Here is a 22,469-nt window from a genome sequence, read left to right as displayed (position 1 = left end):
TCACGCTTTAATGTTTCATTTATCCAATGACATTGATATTATTTCTGGTATAATGGGAACCCGATCCTCAAGACCCCAACCTCATGTGAAATTTGGCTGATACAAGCTAATTCCAGCTTTCCTGCCTGGATCCCTGTAGCCCTGCCTGGTTCTAGTATTGATCCTTCAAAACTTTTCTATTTTTTTTTTTTTTTTTAATACAGATGATTCCGTAACGTTGCAAAAGTATAAAAGATCAAAGAGCTGAGTTTCGTGTCCTCAGGAGGATTCTTTTTTGGCAGCAAAGATAAGGGGCCGTAATGACCAATGACTGTGTGTCACTCTGCCAGGCTCTTCAAGCTGTGTTTCCACACACATGCCTCACTCTGGGTTTGTTCCATTTGCTTTAAGCAATGTAGAGATGATTGTGGAGTTTACATAATGGTAGAGAAAAAAACAACACAGAACAGCTTATTATTTCTTTCAGAGACTTGTGTATGCCAATAAATAAATAAATAAATAAACAGCAAAATACAAAGAACTGTTGGTTTTGTAGCCGAGCAACATCCAAAATTCATAACCTATTCTTGGAGGGACCTTTCAGAGATGGGAGAAAGAAAAGAAATGGATTGTGACTGCAGTTTATTTTAGAATCATTCCTTTTTGCATTTCTGCATGTTAAAAATTAACTGCTTCTCTTATATAGACACAGCGGGTGCACGTGAACACTGTAGAGATTGAAATCTCCACAGTAGCAATCATTTGTAAGTCTACAGGGAAAGAAATAACTTAAGCGTAATTACATGCATGACAATACAAAGACCTAAATGCCCGACAGAAGTATTTGACATAAAAATTGACTTTGATTCAAGAACTTTTGAAGTTATCACTGCTCTAATATCAGCTGCAAAATTTGAGGCCCAACTACACCAAGTTCAAAGGATCGAATTCTGACCCAAGCCATTTTCATTGCAAACTGATGGTATGTCTCTCTCTTGTTTATGTTCCTGTTCTTATGTCTAACAAGCATTGGACAGAAGTCTTAGCGTTGGCGTAGCATACACATTTCCATGGAATAACCATTAATTTAACAGGAGACAGTTCCCTAGAGGCTGAGGTCTGATTTCTCAGAGTTTCAAGAATGTTGGATTTTCTCACCAACAATTCCATGAGCGTAAGGTCACATTACTATAATTACATGACTGATAAGTCCAATTGTTCTTTTTCGAGTTAAGTATGAAATAAATTCATAAATATACATTTATGCATGAAATTTTTTTATCACAAAATACCACATTTACAGTAATGCAGCCACCCTGTTGATTGTGATCAAATGATCAGATCACTATCTGTATAATATGCTAATAGAATTATTACACCTGTATTGATAGATCACAGAGTACTGTGTAGCAAGTCAACAAGTCCCTCTGTATTGTCAAAGTCTATAAAATGCTACTTCACAATTAGAAACAGAATAGCACTGCAGTTGCCAACTTACAAAACTAAAGTCAAATGAATACATATTAAGGGTCCCTAGTGGTCAATGTTTAATTTCACAGTTTTCCAGTTCCATGCGCATAACGCCACATTATGGCAATTATGATATTTTGTTTAGTCCTATTTGTTCCCCCAAAAAAGAAGTTATTATAAGTTAATATAGTACATTTTCTCCGTCAAATATAATCTTCAAATATAGATCGTGTGTAAACAAAAATGCCATATTTACATAGTGACCTGCCCACCCTGTTGATTCGATGAACAGTCTCTAAACAGCCTTCGATAGTGATGAGAGGTCACATGACATCCTTTGATATATGTGGCTGGGTGAGTGGCACCTGCCTGTTGCCTTTCAGATCAAATGGCAACTACTGTCAGACATGGAAGGGGGACTGGCAGCTCCTTCTCATCACGGTGGGTCCAGTGGCAGCTACCTTCCTTCAGCCTTCCTTGGCGGAGTGATGGCTCCCTCCTCATGAATAATGGCTCTCAGGAGGTGAGTGGCAGCTTTTGGCTGCCACTGGGTCTGCCACTTGCTGCCAGAGAATTTATGGCCTATGAGAAAGTGCTTTTGTATAGACAGATACAGAATCCACAGATCCATAGATCCAGATGCAGTTCTGGATTTAATTATGAAACTAAAGCATTTAGTTAGTCATCTTAAATATGAACCTGTCAGAATAGATTGTTTGAGCTACATGGTTAGAAATGGTGTCTCTGTCTCTGCGTGACTCCACTGGACAAAAGTTGTCATATCAGACCGCCACATTCAGCAGTTTAGATGGGGTTTTTTGTGCCTCTGAGGTTTCTTTTCTTTACTTTAATGAAGATGGCCTTTGGTATGATGACAGTCTATTTTAGTCTCTTTTAGTTTACTTAATGATGATGGAGAAAGCAAAACTTAACCATAATTTAAAAATGGTCAGTGTAGCAGCAGAACAAAGATGTGAAGAAAGAGCTGAGATGAGTAAACTCTACTTTTAATTTTGTAACATTGATCACACTCACATCTTTATCACAAAGCCTTGACAACAAAACCTCATTTCCCACAGAGATGCATATGTAGCATTTTATGTAAAAAAAAAAAAAAAAAAAAAAAGAGGTTTCTGGTACAGGACAAGCAAACTGTACTTAGAAAAAAAGTTGGCCTGTTAGTTATAACCTGCAAAAGACATTTAAAGTTCCTTTTGATTTTCCTAATATACACTAAAACATTTCAATATGAAAAGGTATGGCCTAAATCAGTACCTCTGTGATAAAATAATGACACACTACATTTCTTTGAATGGAATTATTACGAATGAAACGTATATTTCTCGTGCAGTTAAAAAGAAAATGGCAGTTACACTATTTTGCCACAAGATGTCAACATCTTAAAGCTTTTGACAGAGATTCAAAATTTTTTTGATGGTGTGTGCGTTTTTCTAATGAATATTGTTGCAGCAGCAGATTCTTGGTAAATCCAGCTGGAATGGAGATGGCTTCAGAAGCAAATACCACAGCTCACGAATTAAGATGTTTTACAACATTTGTATATGGGTTGTCAAGTAGAAAGTTCATCTGGAGACCAAGGAGTTTTCGGTCTGGAAAAGCAGCTATGGAAAAGACCAAGACCATCATTCCTCCATTCAACAATTCTAAACAAGATAGAAAATACTCACTTCTTTCAATACCTCCAATTTAAGTGCTTCCAGTATTGTTAATAGCATCCACTTTCAGAGGCTTAGCCATGATAACCTTCATTAGCCATAGTGGCTCCACTGGCTGCTGCTGTTAGTGGTAGCAGGTTGAGTGGCCACTGTCTTCACCTGTGGTGGGTAGAGAGGTGGTTCCCTCTAGCTGTGGTGAGATGAATTGCAGATTTTGTTTCCTTTTGTTTGTTATTCCAGAGATAATAGCTTTATTGCTGCAATTATTGAGTTGCATTGTGTATACCATCTAAGAAGTTTTGGTCATCAGTTACTACACATACTAACATAAATTCAAATACGATAACTTGCCTGTCACTTTTGGCAATCTGCCTTAAAGACACGGAGGTGCTGGCAAGGATCTGTTAGGTGCTTTCAGTCGGCAAAATACACATTTTATTATGTCTGAGTCATCCGTCCGGGATATGGAGAAAGGCTTTCCACATTCCTCACACTGAAAGTGAAAATATTCTTAAATATTACATCATTACTCAACTATATAAATATTTATTATTCAAGCTTACTGTTTGGTTGTAAGATGGTCTTTTAATATAGTTTTTTTTTTTCGTATTTTTTGCATTTTTCAGAAGTGTCACAAACTGTACCTTGAGGATTTGAAACCCCATTCTTTGTGCCCTTCTGGTCTCAATCACTGCAGGAATCTGCTCTGAATTTTCTACGTTCCACAGTCGAACTGTTGAATCCTGAAACGGTTTCGATTGATGCAAATAGAAAAGGAAAGTTTAACTAATCATGCCTACTCTTCAACTGATTGTGTTCACAAAACACAACATCAAACTGGATCTGGTGTCGATAAGAATATAAGCAGTGAGAACTCATGTTACACAGCTCTGGACCTGATTGATGGTGCACATTTTGACGGTCTTGCTATGTGCTCAGATATTGCAAAAGTACAATATACCTTTGAAGATGAGGCTACCCAGTTCTTGTCAGCACTCACATCCACATCTGTTACCCAGTCCAGATGTCCCTGAGATTGGAACATATGAGAGAAGAGGACACACGACTTTCATGAACCTATAAATATTTGCGAATATACTCGAGAGATTTTTACCTTAAGGACCAAAGTTCTGCATTGGCTTTTCATGTCCCACACGGCTACGGTCTTGTCATAAGCCCCGGATACAAGAAAAGAGTCTAAAACAAAGGAGTACACTGCTATAAGGAAAACTAGAAAAGCACAAAGGACTGATTGTTATGTTTCTTTTACCTTACAAAAAAAAAGCTACCATGTAATGCAGTCTTGATTTTTTGGAAAGCCTGTGCTAACAGAATGTTAGCGCTGTCAATTTATTTACAGTATTTGTGTGCTCTGTTTGAAAGCCTGTGATTCACTACAGTGATTATGGTCATATCTCCAAAACATAATTAGCATTTCTCCCCAAAAAAAATCACCTTATTTAACATGGTCTTACCATCGTTTGAGAATGCACAGGAACTGACACTGCCAGTGTGGCCTTTGCTGATCTCCATTCCAACGCGCAAGCAAAGTCTCCCTTCCTTAATGTCCCACAGCTGGAGAGTTCTATCCCAAGATGCCGTGCATATGTGCCGACCATTGCTGGTGAAGCAGCAGTTGGAGATGACATTTGTGTGGGTGCTACAAAGTAATCAACAAAGTACCATTTAAACTAAAGTTATTTTAGGAGCAGAATTATACTTGTGTGCAGACAGGAAACTGAGAGTGATATTTTTAGTTCAAATTATTCTGACCCGAATTTATCAATAAACCTGTACACACACACACACACACACACACACAAACACACACAGACCTGTTGATTGTAAGCGTAGTTCTGTGAGAGCAGAGGTCCCACAGTTTAATGGTCTTGTCAGCAGACACACTGGCTACATGCTCACTCTGAGGGTCGAAACGGCAACTGGTCACTGTGGATTTGTGATGATCTGATACGAAAAACACACGTAAATGGAAACACAAAAGGCATAGGTTTTAACTAGCTAGTTACAAAACCCTGATCATATTCTGTATATAACTGGTATAATAAACATTAAGCTTTGAAGTTAACTATGACAGCATGATCTGAATGTATTCGAGTTGTAATTATATGAAATTTGGTGATAACCCTGTTATTAACATAAGCTCCTTGGCTCTGCGTTCTTGACTCCTTCTTCTTTCTGCATACATACATACATACATACATACATACATACATACATACATATACATACATGCATAAATATAACTGAGGCCCTGGAGTTTGCTAAACAAAGGTTAACAGCACTGACAGCCAGACTGCAGAGACACAGGCAAGAAACAGAGGCCAAAATCATACATGCCCTCTTCTCTAAAGAACTGTCCATAGTATGCCCTCACTTGCAGTGCAATAGGACACCAACCGTAGACCCGCTGAGAGATGTAACTGAATAGTACTGAAAGAACATAAGGTAAAAAGAGCCAACCAAATGGATGCTTGAATGCCCAGCACTATACAAGGACGATAAGACACTAAGGACCTTCAACAAGAACTCAATGGACCTATGGAGGACACTCAAAGTCAGCTCAAAGACAGTTACCCAGGTGGCCATCAAGTGTGGTATATACCAAAGGAGATGCAGACGGTCCGCATAGGCCTGAATCCTCCTTGGACAGATCATCACTTAGAGTGGCTACAGACACTGGTTCAAGAGAGGAGCTATCATCAGCCACCTTTGGTACAATGACAGCAAGACTGAAAGAGACACTGACTCAGCGGTCCACCTAACCAGAATCTAGAGCAAGGACATTGGGGTGTTTTTCAGATTAGAGATACGGGGTCAAAAGCCAGTAAAAAGAGGGAAAATGATCAGGGGAGAGGGAACAGACATACAAGACAGCTATCTGGGCAAATACCTGGGGATCCTCCATCACAGCCATGAGGCGGAAATTAGAAAGACAGCAACATTTGAGACAATCCAGCGCCCAGCACCAGGCTGCAAGATGCAGGCAAGAACAGCATGAGGTGAGAGGCGCAACTAGGCGGCAGGGATTGTATACTGGAACATCTGCAAAGAATGTGATTTGAACACTCCCCCGGAACCAAATGGGAGGCATAGCAGAGGCTGGTGGGAAACGACAGGGCTAAGGTCCTGCGGGATGTCCAGATCCGGACAGATAAACAAGTAATGGATAACCAACCAGGCACGGTGATAATAGATACGGAGCAGAAAATAGCAGTGATGATAGATTTGGCAATCCCAAGTGATGATAACAACAAAAAGAAGGAATACAGGAAGCTGGAGAAATAGCAGGGATTGAGGGAGGAACTAGAGATAATGCAGAGGGTGAAATCCAAGGTAACCCTACTGGTGATAGGAACTCCCGGAGTTGTGAATAATGGCTCCAACAAATTCCAGGAATGACAACAACAATCTTAGTCCAAAAGGAACGTAATCCTCGGACCTGCAAAGATACTTCATCACACCCTCAAACACTCCCAGACCTCTGGCAGGAAGCCTGAGTTTTGAGGAAGATACAGGGCTCATAACTGATAGACTAGAGATTGTTGGATTTGGATGGATTTTGTTGGAATTTTGTTGGCAAATTTAAATATGTGTACAGTAAGCTACTCAGGCTAGCTTATTTTTCAGAGCTGTCATGTGAGAAAATAATACGACAGTTTAATTTTAAAGTTGTTGTTTTGGGCATCGGTTATGTTTTCCCTCATTTTTAGCAGAATGCTGAAAATGAATTGTGTTGACAGAATGTTAGTAGAATAGGAAAACTAACAATGGAGTTAACTTAACAGTTGTTCTCCGTATTCTGCAGTGCAATATCTAGGGAAAAATACTGTTTTTCCTTTTTGAGAAATTCATGGAGAAGGGAGGACACGCATGCCAAACACTTGTACTTCTGATGTCACAAAATGAACTTGACAACTATAAACTCCAATTCTAATTCTCTGTATCTACAATGATGCAAGGGAGGTTACAACCTCTGATAATATTTGCTGTGCATTCATAGAGAGATAATCAGCAACCTTGGAACCCAAAGTGACAAATGAAAAATAAGCATTTAACAAAGCTGTGGTGTAATCTATAGCAACTCACACAATTAGTCACATACTATAATATGGTAAATAATAGCAACTGCTCACTAAAACTAAGTAAACATTTCAAACACTCTACCTTTCATGTAGAACAGTCTCTCTCCTGTGTCAGCACAGCTGACGTACAGAGCATTCTCTGAATCTGAGGATGACGCCACAAATTTCCCATCTGCCGAGACACTGCAAGAGGTGAGGAGACCACCCAGAGCAGATGTCCACTGTTAACAAACACATGTACATGGGATCATTTACAAAGGCTGGGTCACTGTTATTGAGAAGAGGGACTTGGTAGTACATATAAATTTGGATTTATAGAATAGTGGAAAGATGCTAATTTTAAAAAATCTTTTAGAGAAAGGCATCCGTCTTGAATCCGGCAGAAGTGGAAAGTTGAACAAAAAGCGCAAAGAGGTTCAGGTTAAGCCACTCTAATGTCTCAATATTTGTATCACCATAATGATCAGCCTTTACAGGAAATAGTTGTTGGTAGTCATTTTAACTGTGAGCTCTAAGAGCACAAAAAGACAATATCTGTAGCGCATTCAAATCCCAGTAACTTTTGCATACACAGCTGCTGTTGAAAAAGAACATAGTAATGGTAAACTGCATCTTGATGATGCTTGAGGAATCTGAACCACGTAAATAATGCACCTTGGCACAAATATCAAAAATGATTGATATGTTAGAATTAAATCAACCAGTGTTTCAGCGCATTACTAACCTAATGAATAATATGCCCCCATCCCACTTCAAGTCATTCATGGCCTTGCTGTTTCAGTAATTTCTCCAGAGGCCAGGATATCATCACACACTCAAAACTAAAAGTGATGCAGTGAAAGAGAATTTTCCCAACCTACTAGTATTTTTCCAGTCTCAACGTCCCAGGCATTCAAGGTCTTGTCCCAAGATGCGGTAATGACTCTAAAAGAAATCGCAAAACCAGGAGAAACATTTAACATCTCTCTTAAAATGCTGATTGTCTTTGGCTGAGGGGAATGTTTCAATGTCTCAATATTACAGTCTTGCTGTTGGATCTAAATGCCTCATACCAGTGATCTTTTCATCTGTGCATGCAGAGACACATTTAGTGCCTTGACAAAGGTACTGAAAATTGATTGAGGTATGTGAGACATGAGGCATTTGACAGGGTAACTCAAGGATGTACACAGACAGCAAAGACCGTATCTCCTTCTAAAGACATCTAATCCAACAGCACCTGTTCTTCTCAGGAATGAAAGAGCATCCTGTAATGGCTGATTTGTGTCCGCCCTCAAATAGCTGAACCTGGGCCCCCTTTTCTGCATCCTTCAGACAGACAAAGACAGAGAAGCAAAGTGTCTAAAATTTCAGAATTTGACGGTGTACAGACTACATTTTACTGAATTAATGTAATAGAAATGTTAGGGCATCTGTGCCAAATCACCCAGTCTAACAATTTAATCTTTGTACCCAGAATATCACTGTCTTGTCATGGGAGCTTGTGAGGATTCTTGTATCGCCGTAACAGAAGTGACAGCTGCTGACAACATCAGTGTGTCCTCTTAACACCTTTATAGGAATCTGTAAAAGAATTATCATTGTAATTCAATGACTTGCTATACATTTTTGCATCATAGCTGAAGCACTGGCAAAACTATTATCTTGCTGTGTTATATTGTATACATCGGCCAGTTTAACACATATTCGATTTGGACCTCATTAGACACTGCAGTCTTACACATAAAACTTACTGACTTATAGCTTTCACCAAATCGCTGAAAAGGTATGAGAGGTGGCCAGAAAGAATAAAATATTTGCGTTATTGAAGGACATAGTCAATTGAAAGCTGGCGTTTTCAGTTTTGAGCGAACTGAACTGATAACATCGCTTTATATACTCTGTAAGGCGGAAGCTGAGAAAGCCTGACTGGTTATAATTAATAACTGAGAAAAAGACTCTATATTTGAGCAGAGCAGTGATTGCAATGGCTTGTTTAGGTGGGTTACACAAGTAAACAAGGCTAAACTTGCTAATGTTTTCTCCTGGATGTTTCTGAGGTGATGTAAATTTTGGACTGTGGGGAAAACACACATACAAAAGTGCCCCCCTGATGATGAGGGGAACAATTCTAACGTTCTATGAGTTGAACAAACAGTGAGTGGCAAGACATTTCGGAACTGCGATTTCCTCATTTCGCAGACATTTCTGAAAAACATTCGTCGTCATTCATGTCTCACTGAAGGGCCATTGTAGATATTTACATTTTATTGTAAGAATACTTCACTAATTGTTCTAGAACTCGAAAGAGTACTTACTGCGTAGCAACAATACTAAAGGGTTTTGTTAAATAATCATCCATTCACTGGGACAAGATGAGTTTTTGTTACTTGTCTGTGTTTGTCATGCCACCCGTAATTGTAGCAACCTGCCTGTTTACTGTATACAGCTGCTAACATAACGCAGTTGAAAAGCTGTTCCTGGGTGCACCTCTTTTCAGCTTACTCAATACCCCCATCACGTATGTTTCTGTCTCATCAGTAAATCCCATTAAATTTGGTGTAAATACATGTGATGAGACAAGCCAGGGTGCGTTTTGACTCTCTTGTAGTTTGCGCGCTTCGCGAACTAAACTGAAACACAGACTAAACAACTATAATGGAGGGGTTACATCTCTCTCTCCGATCAGGACAGTTCGCCCGTATGAACGTGATATGTACTTAGCTGTCCCGTCGCACCCGCTCTTATCGGATGTCTTGTATGGGACTCAGTTTCAGATGTTAAATCTTAATACTGCAATCATGCATAACATATAACTCATTAACACCTATAGAAATGCAAATGTGTCTTGTGGGCCTACAGAACAGTTAAAGTTGTCTTTTCAGAAGGATCCTTATCCACCCCACACCTGGGCGTACCTGAGAGAGTGCCTCATGTTCCCACACTGAAGCCGTCTGGACGGTCTCGATTTCTTTGTCATCGTCCAACGCCAAAGGATCAATATTTTCTCGGGATAAATCCATTCTCAGGGAGCTATGTAGTTACTTTAAATTCCGTTTCCTTTCAGTTTGTGACAGAGTATAACAGCTTCTACAAACTTGTGGCACAACAGCCCTCGTTTCCATAGCAACGAGCAGCTTGCCCACCACAAACATGACAGTCTGTGGAACTGCTGAGGTTTATCGGTGCTGATTCAGAATACCGGCAAAATTTTCGGAATAAGTGAGACTGGTACACATGCAAACTGTGATCCTAATTTCACTGACGATTGATTCGCTAACCACAGACGAGCTTCTTTACTATTTGGATCTGTACTGATCCCCTTCAATGGTATAGTTATGATCTTATACAAAAAGGAAAATGACCCGAATCAAATTGCTTCAAACAGAAACATTTTATTAGTGAACAGAGAACATAAGGAATGAAAAATGCAAATAAATGGGATAAAAATCAGTGTCTGTAATTCTCATTAACTCTATTCATTTATTTTGGGCTATGCCACTGATTTCTCCCTTAAGGAGGGCTACTGTATGCCTTGAATGTCCTCACAGAGGGCACAATCACAGATTCTCCCAAGACATCATTACAACTGCTTCCCACGAAGACTTTTTAACCTGTTAAACAGAGAGAGCATGAGAGAGTACGAGAGCAAGCAAGCAAGAGAGTGAGAGAGAGACAGAGAGAGAGAGAGAGAGAGAGAGAAATGGATGTAAATTATGAGACATGAGCAACTACATGAACAGAAGGAGGATCATCTAACAATCCCATTTTTTGTTGTGCTTTTACTGGTTGTCCAAAGCTTCCATACAGTCACAAAGCTCTTCTAAAAAAGTCATAAATTATTTCTCATTGGGAGATCTAAATTGATTATGCTAGAATAAGCAAGGGTAATTTAATATTATGGTCTGGCTATTAATACGGTAAATATCAATGTGATTATGATAGATTGTGATATAACTGGAATGGATTATAATCGACTGTAATATAACCAGACAGCAAGATGAACAGCCTTGGTTTGTAAAGTAGCGCTGGCTGCCAAAAAAAGAGCACTTCTTTCCACGAGTTGCAATTACATTGGTGGAAGGACTCAGAGCCTGCAACTCACTTGCCTAAGAAAATAGCTTGATCAAGAGATCTGTAAGCTCAACAGACAGTAGCCATTCACTGGTGAAGTTGAAAGAGCAGTCATGTAGAATGACCTTCTGACCTTTTGAGCAGCTCTTCTGTTGAGACCGTTCCTGACTCCGCCACGTCACTGCTGTCATCGTCACTGTCGTCAGAGCTGCTACCTGACTCTTCCTCCTGCCGCTCTTCCTCTCTCTTTTTCTTCTTTTGCTTTCCTTTGTGTTTGTGTTTTCGATGTTTCTTCTTATGCTGACAAATGCGAAGCGGCAGAAAATTCAAACAAAAATTGAGTAGAACGGGACAGAGAGAGGCATACGAAAGGCAAACAAAAATATTTCGACTGATAAGTAAAAGTTGTCAGGGCAGCCCCCCCCCGTCTCTGTCTTACCTTTTTGTCTTTCTTGTGCTTGTGTTCTTTCTTGGCTTTGTGCTTCTCTTTGCTCTTCTTCTTGTGTTTTTCCTCTGCTGATGGTGTAAACAAGGATAGTGTTTGACCTTATCAGGAAAACAAGGCGCAGGAGAGAGAGAGAGAGAGAGAGAGAGAGAGAATGACTTTAAGTTTAAACACTTTTCTTAAAACGACTTGTTAATACATTTTGTATTAATAGAAAACTCAACAACTGAAGTAAGAACAAATGGAGGTTACTGGGTAAAGGAGGAGGAGGTAGTCTGGGTCCAAACTCCTCAGCTTGCGGATCTTCAGCTGTCACAGCCATTTCAGCATTTGATCCACTCTGCTCTGAGATGTGCGTCTTTTCTGAACAGGAGGAAGCACATTAAATCCAGTTAAAACAATGGGTTAACAGGTTTGTGAATAAATGAAACACTGGAGAATTTTTCCTCTTTTCTCTCAGAGACAAAAATGAAGGAGAGGGCAATTATTTTAATGTTCTTAAAATATATTCCTAGACTTGGTAATAAGTGTATTAGTAACTTCCTCCAGAATACTTCTGAAGTTTTCCCCTTAATGACTATAGTCCAGGCGATAAACCAAAGCCCTCAGCACGTGGCTGTGGCATGTGAAAGAATTACCTGTTGTGTTTCCAGAGAGCTGAGTGGGTGTGGTCAGAGCTGGGAGGGGCGGGTCCAAGGGCTTAGTGCTGATATTTATTGGCTCTTTAGTCTGAGACCCCCACTGACCCTGAGGAACTCCTTGCTCTGGGTCTGGGCCTGGCTCGTCCTCTTCCTCGCTGTCATCCTCAGAAGAGGAAGACTTCTCGTCTGACGAGCTGGCGAATATGGCCTTGAATAAATCCATCGGAGGTCTGCTTTCCTCTTCTTCAGCTTCGTTGTCTTCATTCTTCTGCTCCTTCTCAGGTTCCTGTGTTGGCTAGAAGACAACTTGTCAGTTTGTGCTACAGGCCTTGATCTTTGGGAATCTTCATCTCATTTATAATGTGCATGGCAAAAAAACATTGGCAACTCAGACATAGAGTAGTACCTCAGCGGTAGTGTTTGTGTTCTCGGTTTTTGCCGCTGAAACAGGCTGATCCTGCAGTGAGGCAGATGCTTCTTTTCGGGCCACAGTGAGGAACTCACTGAGTGGATCTTTAGCCTCGGTGGTCCTGCCAGGCATGTCCCATCTGGACTTTTTATTGGAATCTGCTGGCTTTGGTGTGGCTGGTGAGACGGAGGGAAAAGAAACATAAATCAGTGAACTCTCTGTTTTGGGTCCTCATGAAAAACTTTTGGTGGCTTATTTCTTTTAAACTAGTTTATAGAGCTTTTAAATTTCTTTTCCACAAGAATCGGCCGTAATTCTTCACAGACTCACTGAAATGACTTTATACAAAACAAAAACAGGCAAATTAGTGGCAAAAATATTTCCGTTTATACGCATGACATTAAACGGTCAAACTCATTTACGGAGGGCTGAAAAATAAACGCAGAGGTCAGTGAACGATAGGTCAGAGGGCGCTGCTTGAGCATCTCTCATCCTGTGGAGACGGACACATACTTTGACTGGGAGCGGCAGTCGTCTCCTTGGAAATCGGAGTGCCATCTGTCATGGTGAGAAAGTTGAACACTGAGAATTTATCTCTCTTCACTTTGGGCATTCCAACTATCCCTGAACTGCGGAACAGAAAACAATGAACGGGAAAGGTCAGTCGGCAGTGACGTCATGAGTATGGAACATCATGTAAAGACAGTTTAGAAAAGTACTACTGAATGCCGTTACAGGATATTCAGTAATGAAAAACTATAAAAGTGTTGAGTTTGGTCATTTTTGGAGATGTCAGTTGAGTTTGTGCATGTCTTACCCTGGGTACGGATCAGGGACGTTAAACCTTTTACAGAGCAGTTTATCAGGGTGCCACTCAAACGTGTCTCTGGTCAGCTTTCCAAACATCTTCATCTTCACTGCGGCCTGCTTGTCATCAACATCATTCTGAGCCACAAAAACACAGAACACACTAAATACTATTTACTCAAAACCATAATAGAGATCTCAGAATAATAGAGACAACTAAAAGTTAATGACCAGTTTTGGTCCAAAGATAGCCAAATAAAAAAAATTGTATAATGCAAAGCCCGATGACTTGGCTTATTGTCTTCAGTTAAACTGATCATAACTTTAGCTCAACTGAATTACAACCATTTAATACCACTTTTCTGTGATGGAGATAAATATAAGAATGACCCAAATGAGCAGGTCTTCTACTAAGAGAAGAAATTCTGAACTGTGCACAGCTGTAAACGGTGAAACTCTCTAGATGATGGTAACAGAATAAGACCAGTCAAAGACAGTGTTGTGTGTGAATGCGTGACAGACTGTGCACTGACTGCTGAGGTCTTAATGAGGAAATGGTTTCCAGTTAATGGGCAGAAGGGTTTACCTCCTGGTCTCGAGTGACCTCTACAGCGTCTGTGTCGTCTTCTTGTTTGGCGCGTGTGAAGCGGCTGGACAGAAACGATGTGCTGGGTTTGTAGAGGAGAGCGGCGCGCACAAACTCGTCTCTTTCCCGGCCGCGTTCCCACTCAGTCATCGTCGGGTCCAGACTTAGCTCCAGTGCATCTAAAACATAAACACACGACGCGTATGACGCACACAGAAACAGAGGTTACTTGATTGTGTGCTATAAATTCGAGAACAAATTTCAAAACCCAGTTAAGCAAACCATATGCTTGAACAATTTCCATTTCCTGGACAAAAATGAGCTTGGAATCTCAAAGGAGGGACAACACAAAACATAACCGTTAAAATGCAAAACGTATTAAATATTGCATAACTATTTCTTACTGATATAAATATACCAATAAGCAATCTAAAGGCAGTCAGACGAACAACACCCCCCCCCCCCCCTCCCCCATTAGCAGATGTCCATATGCTTTGTATCATACCTTTGTCTCCCTGTTTGAGCTTGCTGATGTACAGGTCATACCTAGCCTGTTTTTGCGGGTTTTTCTCAAAGGGCCTGAAAGTTTTATTAGGATCTGTAGTGGTGCCACTCCAGGCGTTGAGAGCCAGCTGGGTGTTTGCAGCCTGGGGTTGGGCTTGATGCGGCGCCTGGGGGCTGGAGCTCTGGAAGCGGCTGGACAAAGCCTGGAGGGCGGAGGCCTTGGCTGCGGTCACCACAGCAGCACGACCCTCCTCTGATGACATGTCTGGTGTCGAGCTCTTCTCTTCTGCTTTCTTACTGATGGCTGCCAGTTTTTCCCTGTCTTTACTGCTGAGCAACTCAAATACAGAGCTGGGACCTACACAGCACACACAGACAGAAACAAGAATCAGCACAAGGCCGTTGTGTCTGATGTCTAATCCACCCATTCTAACCCTACACTACACATTAGTTCCAGTAACATCACAAAATGCATCCAATTTATCTGTATTCACCTCAGAAAATAAGACGAACCAACTCACAACCGAGTAGCTCAGTCAGGTATGCTGTCGCTTAGTAAGTCTGGATTGCTGTGCAGATGAATTTGAACAGGAGCTGTCTACATTAAGTTCAGTTAAGCATGGCACAGTCTTGGTCCAACCACCCGCTACCAGGCAGCTGTGCTGACTATACCACTGTACCTTCTAGTGATGTTTCTCCCAGAAGCTCCCTCCTCTGAGACGAGTCTAGTTGGTGTCGCCCTTGCTGCTGAGCATGCTGGGAAAGGTGTCCTCTGGAATTCTGCAGTGCTTGAGCTACCAAAGGACTCACAGTGGACAGGTCAACCACTGGTCGAAAGTGGTGGACGGGACGATAGTCACGAGGAAGAACAGGGGGAGGGAAGACCTGCGGTGAGGGGGGTGGGAGACATTTGAGGAAAGATGGAACTTTTTACAATTTTTTTTTAGAATTTATTCAAAATGCAAGACCAAATGCTCTGCATCTACTTAGGAGACAAACAGTGGATGACGGAAAAACTTCAGGACACATACTGTTGTAATTTCTGCTGGATTTGAAGCCAAGGTAAACCCTTCTAGAATTTTCCCCAAATAAGATGCATCCTTTTTTGAGTCTTAAAAAAAAAAAGAAGAAAGAAACAGGGATTACACTCATTAATTGCTCTTCTCATTTACAAATACATTTATAAGCAAAATAACCAATTGGTTTGGCAATACTACAACGTACTACAGCAGTCAGGCTGCATTTACTACTGAGTTGCAACTGAAGTCTCTCTGTGGTGTAATTTTATAAATGAGTGTAAATATAATATATAATTCTCACCTTTTTTCCTCTTGCGGTACTCCTGAGGGGCAGTCCAGCCATACAGGCCATCTCCTGGCTCTTCTCCACCCAGGACCGTGTCATAGTTTGACATGGCATCTCTGTGATAGATGTCAGCATCATCTTCCTCCAGTGCACCCACACCAAAAGCCTGTGGGACAAAAACAAGACCATCAACATAGCTCAGGAACCCTTTCAGTTGGATTAGAGAGTATCGCATCCCTCAGTGGGACAATAACATGTATCCATTCATTAATTCCCTCACTTCGTAGGGAGCACAGGAGTGTCTAATGAACACACTCTCTAAAAACACTTTGGAACAATGAACAAAACAAACCTACAGACACAAACATCAAATGATTTTTTTTTTTTACCATGTACTGAATATTCAAACATGTAAAGAAGTGGAAAAGAGAACATGCACACTGCGTGAAAAATAGAATAATACACACTCCAGCAATGTAGATTTCTCCACAATTCTTATAATTTTAATCAACTAACTTGCCAGATGCATAACCTAAACACAATGTTCTACATCAAACAGGAAAGCAGTTTGACCAACCTGTCCCGAAACCCCACCCTGCCGTTGATGCCTTTGGTCTCCAAATAAGTTGCTCATCCTGTCAGACTCCAGAGTGAAGAGGTTTATGTGGCCGGCCCCTGAGCCGCCCATCAGGGCCTGGTGAGGGTTGATTCCCCGATAGCCCAGTCCATGCAGGTCATCTTTAGGCGTGAAGTCGATGGGGGTCACATCTTTTGGTGCAAAGGTCACATTCTCTGGGGCAAATTCATCATCATCATCCTCCTGTTGAATTACGGAAGTTTTTGAGACTATTGATAAGCGGATTGCGTTATAGTTGTGAGGACCACTGTAGCATGATGTCCCATAACTGAGAGCATAAATGGGCTGAAGCTAGTGTTATCCATATCTAAACACTGACAAAAGTTGTCAAATACCTCAGACTCCTCCGATCCACTGGGTGGTAGCGCACAGCCATAAACCTTTATGCCACGGTCTGTAGGAATAGAGATTTGTTTTTTTTAAAGTCTAGTTAACTGCTGAAACTAGAGGTAAAATGTCCTTATGTGTTTCAAAACATTTCAGGAAAGTTCTGTGCTAATATGTATTCATGTCTAAAACAGCAATTTCATAGTATTTCTGAAAACACAAATGCTTTTGTAATTGTGTGAAGGTGCTGTATGTTCTAATAGTTTTAAAAGAAGTAATATGTAATAAAAGGACAGAAAAACAAACTGAATTCTAACCCGAATTCTAAACTCAACAACAAATGGAAAAACAAATGGCCATGTCACATAGAGAGATCAGTACTGATTTAAATGTCCTCATTTGAGAATTTTACAATGTAGGTTAAAGTACTGTTTGCACACTCTCTGTGAAACATTTCAGGAGACATGAACTGAACAGGATTACAAGTTTGCAACTCGAAAAAAAAAAAGACAAAAACCTCAGTGTTTGGATGAATTTCAATTCAAACACTGATGACAGACCTGTCTTTTGCTTGCGTTGTCTTCTCTTCACTCTAGGACCAATTCCCTGTCCATCCTTCCAGCCCATTTTCCTCAAGAGCTCCACACCAATGGATGACCTGCCACCAGAGGAGGATACAACCAATCAAATCTTCACTTCACAATGTGGACATCCTTTCATCCTGTATGTGCCTTACAGGATTCCAAACATAATATATCAACTTCCAGCTTTATCAAAATGTACACATTGCTATACATCACTTCGAGTTGATGGAAAAGATTAAATAAAATGGTGTGAAAGTTGTAACTGTAAATGAGCATTCTTTGGAGACGTGCAGTTGTAGTTTTTCATTGAGGTGAGTAGTACTTTGCTGGGGCGATGAGGTCCTCTAAGAGTGTGTCTCCAGGTATGGGGGCAGTGAGAGAGGTGATGGCCCTGGCTTTGTCTTTGATTTGGTCTTTTCTTCCTGAGGCAAAATCATCAGTAGTGATAATCTCTCGAGGTGCAATCCCATGTTCGCTCAAATCCTTGAAGGGCATTAAACAAACACTGGGTTATCATTACAACCTCCTAAACAGATAAGACAGGAGCTGGCATTTAATCATGCAAAAACAAAGAATATTCACCATGATTTTGCCAATATTTTACAGCACCGCAGGACTGTCGTCTAACTGACAAGCCTACGAGTTGCAAAAATACCAACCTGCTTTTAGCATCTGGGACACCTTGCGTATGTTTAACATTACCCTACCTCTTCATCCATAAAGTCCTCAGGTCGAGCATTTTGCCTCTCTGCTTTCTGCTGACGCGATGACACGAATGAAGATGGTGTCCAGCCTAAAGCCAAGAGCGCTTGTTAGTCATGCAGTTTAACAGGGCCTAAATGCAAGGGTAAATTTTCTGTTTAGAAAGGACGTTACTGACCTTCTTTGGATCCCACAGTGTTGAAATACCCTGCTGAAAAGCCCCCAGTGAAGGCTCCATGAAATCTCTTGTAACGTCCCTTCTCATCTCTCACAGTCTGGTCCTGAACAGGGATTGGCTTCTTCAAGGGCTCGTCTTTAAGGGAAATCACAAGTACGCATACAAATTAACTACATAAAACGACATACTGTTGACGAGCCAGAAACCATCTTAGAGAACAAATGAAAGCCCACTTAACACCGAACTTGTCACTGGCTTGTCACAGACACCTATCTTTGCGTCCTTAAGATTCTGCCACCATAAATGGAGCAGTTTACTGTAAAGCATGGCAACTTAAGAACGCAGCACAGGTAACTACGGTTGGATGGAAATAAAGTCAGAGCGCTGTAACAGTAACAATATTTCATGTGCAAAATGGCCACATTATCTGAACGTTGGCCCTCTGCGTTTACTGCATACAGTACGTTGGGTATTTGAAGCGTAAACTCCGAAAGAATCAGATCATTTTACACGTTGTTACGTGAACAGTCATCTGTTATTATGCTTTCAAATTTACCTTCTTCGAGAGGTTCTAAAGGAGTTCCATAAGTTACGAAGTCTTCATCACTCTCTCCGTCGGACGCCATGTTTAAAAGCACAACGGATGCCGAAAAGGCACAATATGTGCTGCGAGTGAATTCTTCCTACGCGAACCAAAGGTGCTCCGATACATGAACATCAAGAAAGAGCAACCCTGGTGACAAGCTCAAATGCTATACACGAATCGACCCCCCCACCCTCCTCGACCAAGCACCAGCCTCTATGCCTTATGTGATTAGATGCAGTCAATTTTTAAATTCGTTTTCCACCTTGAGTTTGAAAAGTGCAGTCTTGTCCTTTGTGGGTGGAGAAAAATACCCTAGGAACATCGTGTTCTTGAAAAGAATGAGAAGGTATTGAATGATGAGACAGGCATATAATCTGTTAGGGTAGAATCTCTTTTCATGACCTTGTTATCTTATACCTCTCCAGACTCATAAAAAAACACCAGAGATCATGATGTTTTTTTTTTCTACTGGCAGCAGCTCGCTTTGTGAAAGCGATCAAAAGAGAGGAAAGTGTACTTGAGTCTCCAAGTTCTCTGAGTGGAGGACATGAGTGAATCCTCCCACAGAGATTGGCTTCTCTTCTGAACTCTCTGGAGTGTTGTATTAACGCAACTGATCCTCACTGGCACAGTGATGTAGTAAAAATAGCCAATTTATCTTTTGTGTAGTCACTTTCTCAGTTGATGAAAAACACAGTAAAGATAGGTGAGGAACAAATGATGGCACTCAGATCAGTATATATAAAACACCTGCAAGATACTTTGATATGCAAGATATTGTAGACAATGGTTTTAATTTTTAAGCATTGGTGAGTGGAGTCGATGGAGGGAGAGTAATTGTGCAGCACTGGATTGGCACCATTATAAGAGGCATTAGCTCAGTGTTTGGTTTGGCGGTCTACTGGTTCTGAGACTTTGGATCAAGAATAGATTTCAAGATCTTGTGCAGGTTTTACTTGATATTTGTATTCTGGAGCAAGAGGCTGCTTATTAAACCGTAAGAGGTGAAAGTTAAAAAAAAAAAAAAAAAAAAAGCTAAAGTTGATTAATTGATTCATAACTGGTTTCCTTTCAGCTGAATGAAAGAAACTTTTTCTTTCACTTTTTTTTTTTTTTTTTCCTAATGGGGAGTCCTGGCTTCTTTCAATGTTTGACCTCCTATGACCGGCCTGCAATCCAGGGAGGCTTGAACCCTCAGTTGTCTAATCCGCCCCTGGACGCTGCACAGCGTGTGCCAGTAAGGCTGATGACTGTCATGGGAGTAAACTGAACACCAGTACAGAGGCTGACCCTGCAGCAAATCAACCTATTTCAAAACCAAACGCATACTGCCGAGAACATTAAGGGAATTCTGGAAGTGGTGTGAAATGAACTTTGTAAGATTAATCCAGATCTGGGGAATATTTCAACATTAGATGCTGACGCACATGCACTTGTGAACACACACACAGACACACAGGCACACACACACACACACACACACACACACACACACGCACGCACACACGCACAAACACACACACACACAAGAAATATAACAACCCCCCATGCAGGACTGTCTACCCCCCAGTTGAAAAGGGTAGGCACGTGCTCACAGTTTGGCACGTTAAGTGATACACAGACCAAGATAGTCATAAAGCATTTTGTGGTCCATTTCAATATATAATATATTTCTGTGGCTTCAAAAGTTTGAGAAAATATCTTAAGTGAAATCCTCCTCATTAAGGAGTATTAATGTAAAAAAAAAAAAAAAAAGAAAGACAGAGAAAAGAGAAATAAAAATACCACTATCAGAGAGTCAGCAAACAGAAAAATATTTTATCGATGTATTGATTAAGTTTATTCTTTTTGACGTCGTTGCACTGAGCAACTGATTTACTCTTAATTCGTCACTAGATGGCAGACGGTTCTCATGATATGAATATTAGAATTTCCTTGCGGACCTGCCTTTCACTGCTTCCCTTCAAAGCGGAGTAGAGCTCGGCAGTGATGATGAAACACACCCGGCTGAGTCAAATATTCATCAATACTCCCACACGTAGAGGATTCCAGCTCACGTATGACCATAGTCACATGGTTTTCCGGTTCAAAACCCATCTTTACTTAAGCTCCCGTGAATCATTTTCAGGTAAATGATGTCTGCATGTATGTGCAGAGAATGTTTTGCTGTGAAGTCAAAATTTTCTTAAAACGCCAAACCTCGCAGATTGGTTAATTAAGTTATTTCACTTGTTCTAAAGACTTTAGCAGTACCATGTGGTTAGCATTATAATGCACGGACTCGTTCATCTCTGACCGTTTTTTACCCAATACACAGTGCGTGTTAAAAACATTTGTGATAACTTTATATATCACTGTTTTCGGCTAAAGACAGTGAGGCAGTTGACTGGTTTAAATCAAAGTCAACATATCTCAAAACATCTCTGCCTTTTGCAAAGACTCTTTTGACACACTTGTCAGAGGCAGGCATTCAGCTGTCTCTTTGAAGTTTTCGACCTGGAGGTTAGTGGGTCTTTTCAGGGCCTAATTGCTTGCTTGTGAGCCTCGAAACATAATGTGTTCCTCTGAATCCTTTCCTAATCCTGTCCATGCATTGCAGAAGTCCATTTTCACTTGTCTCACACTCTTAAAAAGAGTTCCAAGTTGTTACGCCCACACAGCTGCCCCCCCCCCCCCCCCCCCCCCTCTCTCTCTCTCTCTCTCTCTCTCTCTCTCTCTCTCTCTCTCTCTCTCTCTCTCTCTCTCTCTCCCCCCCTCTCTCTCCGCTTGGAAACGCTTTCCATACTCTGGCAGAGTGCAGCACCAAGGGGAATGAGCTGTTTTGTGTTTCACCTGATCTCTTTTTTATGTATTACCAAATTAATTTTATTCACTCTTAACATTTATGTAATTTACAGTTATTCTGATGCTATCTTCACCAGGAGTAAACTGCTACACTGAAGGGTAAATGGCTTTTAGAAGAGAGAGAGAGAGATTGTTATAGCATCCATAAACTCAGTGGGAGTTTTCCTCAGGGATACGGACTCATGGCATGAGTGTACATCTCTGGCTCCAGATTCCCAGTGCTGGAAACGGCTGTGTTACTACCTCACTGCAGGCCAAGCACCAGTAATGCCGGGAGTTTTATGAACTGAAACAAGATGGTGACCCCACATGTTAGGAGCGCTGCCATATCACTGTCTTGCCCGCACAAGTATAAAAACAGATTTGTGATTCCTGTGAAGACACAGTCAAAGGATTACAATGCAGGGAAATCATCCAAAAAGATTAAAAAAAAAAATCCATTTCTAGCATCAACTGTTTTTCGGTAAATGGTATTATATAACGATTCAAAAGTGCATCTCTTAGTTCAAATAGATACCAAATGTTTGTCCATGATGTCAAACAATGATCACTGGATGACAGTTAAATTAAAGGGATTTGAATCTTTTGAACCGTGAGGGATCCCTGTTTTTTGTGAGCAAAGGTAAACGTGAG

The 22,469-nt window shown here is 40.8% G+C and overlaps 2 protein-coding genes across 2 annotated transcripts; both read right to left on the bottom strand.

Moving 5' to 3' along the window:
* Positions 1–3,498: 3,498 nt before the first annotated feature.
* LOC115830099 (WD repeat-containing protein 88-like) lies at positions 3,499–10,230 on the bottom strand. The gene is made up of 11 exons (XM_030794144.1): positions 10,126–10,230; positions 8,681–8,791; positions 8,448–8,536; positions 8,089–8,152; positions 7,311–7,449; positions 4,961–5,090; positions 4,601–4,785; positions 4,240–4,322; positions 4,087–4,155; positions 3,770–3,868; positions 3,499–3,618 (listed from the first exon to the last, which is right to left on the bottom strand). The coding sequence occupies exons 1-11, from the start codon at positions 10,228–10,230 to the stop codon at positions 3,499–3,501; spliced, it is 1,194 nt and encodes a 397-aa protein (XP_030650004.1).
* Positions 10,231–10,664: 434 nt separating this feature from the next.
* gpatch1 (G patch domain containing 1) lies at positions 10,665–19,038 on the bottom strand. Its single transcript, XM_030765668.1, has 20 exons — positions 18,963–19,038; positions 18,407–18,541; positions 18,234–18,319; positions 17,849–18,009; positions 17,492–17,600; positions 16,951–16,995; positions 16,556–16,795; positions 15,994–16,144; positions 15,705–15,784; positions 15,354–15,558; positions 14,675–15,031; positions 14,170–14,348; positions 13,594–13,721; positions 13,290–13,405; positions 12,762–12,952; positions 12,365–12,662; positions 11,979–12,089; positions 11,721–11,827; positions 11,415–11,581; positions 10,665–10,821 (listed from the first exon to the last, which is right to left on the bottom strand). Exons 1-20 carry the CDS (start codon positions 19,030–19,032, stop codon positions 10,791–10,793), a joined length of 2,967 nt encoding a protein of 988 aa, XP_030621528.1. The 5' UTR covers positions 19,033–19,038; the 3' UTR covers positions 10,665–10,790.
* Between the last annotated feature and the right edge of the window lie 3,431 nt (positions 19,039–22,469).

This window comes from Chanos chanos, chromosome 2 (assembly GCF_902362185.1).
Source record: "Chanos chanos chromosome 2, fChaCha1.1, whole genome shotgun sequence".
Classification (NCBI taxonomy): Eukaryota; Metazoa; Chordata; class Actinopteri; order Gonorynchiformes; family Chanidae; genus Chanos; species Chanos chanos.
Note: the sequence above shows the minus strand (reverse complement) of the source record. Positions and strands in the feature narration are given on the sequence as shown.